This window comes from Telmatherina bonti, assembly GCF_933228915.1.
Source record: "Telmatherina bonti genome assembly, chromosome: 17".
NCBI lineage: Eukaryota > Metazoa > Chordata > Actinopteri > Atheriniformes > Telmatherinidae > Telmatherina > Telmatherina bonti.
The window spans coordinates 24970017-24976016 of NC_136615.1; the positions used below are offsets into that span (position 1 = coordinate 24970017).

Here is a 6000-nt window from a genome sequence, read left to right on the forward strand (position 1 = left end):
CAAGGCAGTTTAACAGATATTTTTCACAACATAGGTTGGAATGCTTTGCTTACAATAGAAACACCTGCACATTTGCATTTCTGAAGTTTTCTTTTAGACTACTTGAAGATGTCTAACTCAGTATTAACTTCTGTATTTGTTTCTCTATTTGTTCATTCATTTGTACAAATTAGAAAAACTCGAAATAAAACTGAGAGTATTGAATTTGATTTGCTGGTTTTGGTCCTATTGGCAGCAAAGGAGCCGAAGAGCAAGATGGATTCTTAATCGTGGTTTACTGTGGTTTAGGATTTCTTTTCCGCATGCTTTTCATTTAAACAAGAGCTCCATATTTCCATAATGCTTTAATAATGCTTTTAAACTGCTGATTAAACATTATTCCTAAGTGACTTTAGTTTGTCTCTGAATGTTTTTGTCAACTTTAGCTGAAGTTTTTTTTTTTTTTTTTAAACTATTCTTTTAGCGGTTGTCTCCTTCATTCACGCAGCCCTGTTTGGGTCAGTCCTGCATGAACCCATCATGGGTTCAAGGCTCATTTGCAATGTTTTGCAGGATTCTGTTGTATCTAAATGAATCTGTTCATGTTTTTATAATACTGTATGTGACTTCTGATGTAATCACCATGAAAGAGAGACTAAATATAATCTGCCCCTTTTAATGCTGTAAACTATTCATCACTAAGCCCTATTTGTTTTCATTTTATTTGGGAAACTCATCAAATCTATGAAAATGTATAATAATTGTGTCTGCTCTGTCCATAGTATATCTTTATCACATGTTATAAGCTTTTTGTTGTTATGTAAAAGCATAGTTACTATTAAATTACAGATAAAGAATGACAACAAAAGAAATATTTCAAGCAGCATGACCAACTCACAAGTATTTGTTGATAAAAAGAAAAAAAATAAAATTCAGTTTCACTGTATCGTTCTGCTTATGGCAGCTTTGTTAGCTCTGAGACATGGATCAAGACAATCTGGAACTTCATATTTTTGTGTTATTAAGGTGGTCTCCTGTTTGTATTTATGCTTGTACATGTACACTGGTGGCATCTTAGTGACTATGTTACCAGATTGTGAGCCTTAGACCAGATCACAGCTGAAGAGAATCTCCTGAGAACAAATACATGCAGAAAAAAATCAGTCTGTGAGAACATGTATTTATCGAATTGTAAAAAAATGAGTAATGTTTTGATGACGCAGCTGTAAGTCTGGACTTTCTATTTTTTTTTACTTCTGTTTATTGTTTTATGTAATCATTATGCTCACCAATTTTTAAAAAAGTATTAAATAGCATAAATAGTATATTAAGTATGTAAGAAAAAAAAACTTTTTAAATCCCCAAGTAAGAATCATGTTTACCCTTGTTAGTTCAATAAGAGTCATCCTTGGTAAGATAATACGATAAAGGGAACGGAAATTAAACAATGCAGATTTTATTTTTTAGTATTTTATTTAACCTGTGTTTACTCAGGAGCCTTGTTAAGATTTGAATCTCTTTCCCAAGAGCATCCAGTCACAGACAATTGTTAAACATTTTACAATCAAGCTACAACACATCCAACATTTTCTCAAAAGCATCCAATCAGATCAGGTCATGAACTCTTCTGCCCAGTAAGTCTTGACTTATTTCAGTTTATTTACATATCTGACAGTGCTCTGCTCTAAATTAAATTTGAAATATCTTCAGTATTTTACAAGGATTCTACATATTAGATTCAGCAACATTTCTGCAAAAATTAAAAAAATGGTTGCTATGCCATATATCTCCACTAGGGGGCAGGAATCAGCTGTGAAACAACATTAATGAGTAAATGTCAAGAGATTATATTTCCCCTTAAAGTTTTTCATTTTAATGGTCAGTTCATTTGGAAAATCAGGTTGTATTTAAGTGATTTTGTATTTTAATGTAAAGATCCAGAAGTTTTCCTCTGTGTGAATTTCAGTCTTGAAGCATACTCGCCTTGGTGTTTGATTTATATCTTGTATTCTGACCATTGGGATTGAAATAAAAATGATTAAAGACAAAGGATGACATTTGGTCAGATCAGTAAAATGAGATCATCTTGTTAATTTGGACAAAGAGGCAAACTCTCTTATTTACCTGATCCTATATCTGGTGTACCCACTCAGTGCTGTCTTGTACTCTTTAAGACACCTTTGTCTATTTTCTAACTCACCCCAAAATTCTTGAATCCTCGCAACCTCTGCCTCATTCATTCATCCAACATCGATCCTCCTCTTTCCCTTATCCATTCATCATCCATCCCCTTACCAGACTTCTATTATAAGACACCCCATATTAGTCAAGCAAATGACCTTTGAATATATTCATAATCTTATTCATACTATCTCATACCTTTATTAAAAGCAGCAGAACAAGAAGTCAAGGAAAGATCATCAAACACAGATTATATGCATGTACACATTAACACAAGCATGAATATTCATACAGCTTTATGCAAACACAAGACAGCTGACACGCCCATTGAAATTCATGTTCTTTCATCAGGCCTCACTTATAAAAAGCAACAACAAATCTGGCAGCCTGCACCCTCTTGACATTTACAGGCCGAGGCCTGATGTGCCCGTCTTTGGCTCGCCTGCTCTATTGAATACACCATCTGTTCACAAGCCCTCCCTCAACTCCAACCTCCCACTAGTGGGGAGATGTCACCCATCTATTGCTTAAGACATTTATTCTGTACTTTGATTTTATTGTTCCGAAAGCTAAATGCATTCATGATGAATTATTTAATCCAATCATAATTAATCATTGCAGTGTAAATACAATCTCTCAGATTACACAAAAAAATAAAAAATGGATTCCAGCATTTAAAAAAGAAAAAAACCCCACTAGGGTTCCTTAAAGATGGCCGCAGTTATTGCTAATTATACATATCTAATATCTGTAGCAATAATGAGAAAAAGCTTGATGTTATTTCAAAGACATTTATTTCACCTGCCATTGTGAGTTTCAATCTTTATTCAGTAAATTGCACATAAAATACAATTAGTTTACACACTGCTGTTTGTAAACTAATGAACACCATAGTTTTGGATGGGTTGCAGCCATAGGGACTGCAGCAGCAGAGGTTTGCTTGTACAGCAGGATTTCAAAAGTTGAACACATTTCTTCTCTATAAAATACAACAATGTGGACATGAGTTTTGTTTTCCTTTCCTTTTTCCTAGTGGGCTAGAGCTAAAATCAACATGACCCCTTAAGTTATTGAGGTGAAGGAGGCTTAGTCATTCTCAGTCCCCTTCTTTCCAACAGGGTTTTGATTAAAGCCAAAAAGATTACACATTCATTAAACCAATTATTTATATATTAGACAAGAGAGGTTTACAATTACTAAGAGCACTACTTCCCAGTTTCTTGCACAAATAATTAACACAAACCTTCACTTTCTAAGAAAATTGATTGGCTCAGTATGATGTGGAAATTAACAGGGTAATAATTAAAAAAAACAAAAAAAACAAAAAAAGCAAAAAAAAAAAAAAGCTGAAGGGGGAAAAATATTATTGGACTGATACTGCTGTCAGGAAGAAAGCAGAACCTCATATCAAACAACAAGGATCAGGGAAAGAAAAAGAAAAGGGTTCAAATTGTACTTTTATCATCTGCTGCTGCACAGTAGCTCTGCAGGAGATGAGTACACACCATGATAGTGACTTCAACATCCTGATCTTTTACTGGTTTTAAACATTTTCTAACAAACATGTAGTGCAAAAAGGTCAGCCGAAAGAAATGTTGAGAGACGCTGGATCTATTGAGAAACGTGTTTCTTCACTTCTGCTGGTTTCTCAAGTTGGTAAAAAAGATTTATCACATAATAAAAAGTTTTACAGAGACTCCAAAGGAATATGCATAGAAAATTAGCATCTAATAAGAAAATAATGTTCTGTTTGGTTAAAATAGCCAAATTTTGCATTGCATATTCTCTTGTAATAATTTGGTCCACAAATGTAATGTGAAAAATTGGTTACTTAAAAAAAGAAATTGTCCAAATTACAAATGTGATTTTTTTTAAATCTCAGATTTGGCAAAAGAATCTTTAAGGCCACAAATCTTGAGGCTAGATTCCTAAAATGATATGGATTTAAGACCTGCGTGACTATATAGGAAGTCTGAGCTCTCGTATGGATATTCAGGGAAGTAATCGTCCCATTGTCAAACAGGACTAAAATGCTTCACTGTAAATTTTAATACAGATTTAATCATTTCTTTATGTGCAGCCTCCATGAGCAGAACGACATTAAATGAAGATGAGAACAATTGACGCAAATCAGACCGTTGCAACTGAATGATAAAAGTCGATCATCTGCTCAACAGGACGTGTGGGAGAGATTTGATGTCACTGTGCATGTGCAAGTATCTCATCCCCTGCTACAACTTAGAAAACACCAGCTTCTGTAAGTAGTGTACCAGCCTCAAGTAGCAAACCCTTCATGTAAACACGCACAGTATAGAACATAGTGAGGAAGTCGTGGGTGCTGAACAGGGTGTCTGCCAGAGCAAATCCCAGTGTGGAGGGAATGAAGCCTCTGCCGTACTCAACCATCCAAGTCCCGGCACTCCACTGCACCGATGTGGCTTCTCCTGGTCCGTGTACAATAGTGTCACCTGTGGGAATACAGAGTGGATTGATGTACAAGGGAAGAAATGACTGAATCATTAGAAAATTGTTTATAGAAAAACATAAACTGCTGATTAAAATGTTTACCAGGATAGTATATTTCACTCTTGGTAGTTCCTTCTTTCCACTGTCTGAAAGTGCCAGAGATGATGGTGTCTGAGATCTCAGCCCAGTACCGACCTGACAGAAGAACGTAGGCCATGAGGTCAGATTTTTAAAGTTTTTTAAAGAATAGTAACTAAATCCTAACAAACAAATTGGAAAGGCATCAAAGCAGAGAAAAAGATAAAGGTATTTTAAATGTTGCATGTTCAGCTTCCTCACCTGAGTGTCCACCAGTATCCACTGCAGTACCAAACAGCATCAAGTACTCAGTGACAGAGGCATGGAGGACACACATGGAGCCCATCCAGCCTCCGGCATTCACAAACACCCACTGCAAGTCTTCATCAGGCAGGATGTGGCCTGGATACCTTGATAAGATAAGCTTTATCACTCATTACAATTGACATATAGTGTTCAATGTGCACAGTGTATGAATGCAATGATTTACAAGATATTTAAAACCAATAATCAATTGTAAATAGTCTGAAAACAATTTAATTTAGTGTTTTATTTGGAAAAACCCCCAACAAACATTCATGTTTAATGTGGCTTAGCGACTTGTCATAAATTTCCAAGCCACAATGGTTTTCCACTTCAATGAATCACATTTTAATGTCTGAATGCTTTAAAACTCACTGTTGCAAACACTCTGCAGCAGGTTTGGCTTCCACACTTTATAAATGTTGTACTTATGGCCCAGTATGACACAATAAGCATAATTGGGCTTTCCTGACACATCAAAAAGCCTAAATACTGGCCTTTCGGCACACGAATCACATGAAGGATAGAAAATAGTTTTCCCACAAGAGCTGGTTTTGTTCTCAGCATACATATGAAGCAAATTACTGCACTTAATGCAAACCGTAATAATTAAGTGGATAATCAGTTCTCACAAATACCCATAATTCTGGCAGTTCATCAAGAAAAACTGCTAAATGTAAACCAATTCCTTCGTACTTAGAGGGTCTGAGGTGAAGTCATGAAAAGAGGCTTAAAGACTTCATGGTGGCCAGTTCGCAGTTATTTTTCTGGCTGTAATAAGTGATTTTACTAGATCGGTTCTCATTCTGGCTTAAAATACATCCATCGATAGTTGCTGAGATTTAAAAGCAGAAGAAATAGGTCTGGGAGAGTTATTACCTCTTTCTGAGCTCCACCACCACTTTGGAGAAAGCCTGCTCATGGTCTTGTCCTGAGAACAGACAGTTAAAGTAAACTAAATCATTTAAGATAACTTGGGAAAGATAATCTGGT

The 6000-nt window shown here is 35.5% G+C and overlaps 1 protein-coding gene across 1 annotated transcript in view; it reads right to left on the reverse strand.

The window, feature by feature from the left end:
• Positions 1-2851: 2851 nt before the first annotated feature.
• Positions 2852-6000, reverse strand: part of sigmar1 (sigma non-opioid intracellular receptor 1) — a 3471-nt gene continuing 322 nt past the window's right edge. The window contains exons 2-5 of the mRNA XM_079256888.1: positions 5887-5938; positions 4966-5114; positions 4729-4821; positions 2852-4628 (exon numbers count right to left, since the gene is read on the reverse strand). Of these exons, the coding sequence (XP_079113014.1) occupies positions 4399-4628; positions 4729-4821; positions 4966-5114; positions 5887-5938 (524 nt within the window). The 3' untranslated portion in view covers positions 2852-4398. The remainder of the gene's footprint in view (positions 4629-4728; positions 4822-4965; positions 5115-5886; positions 5939-6000) is intronic.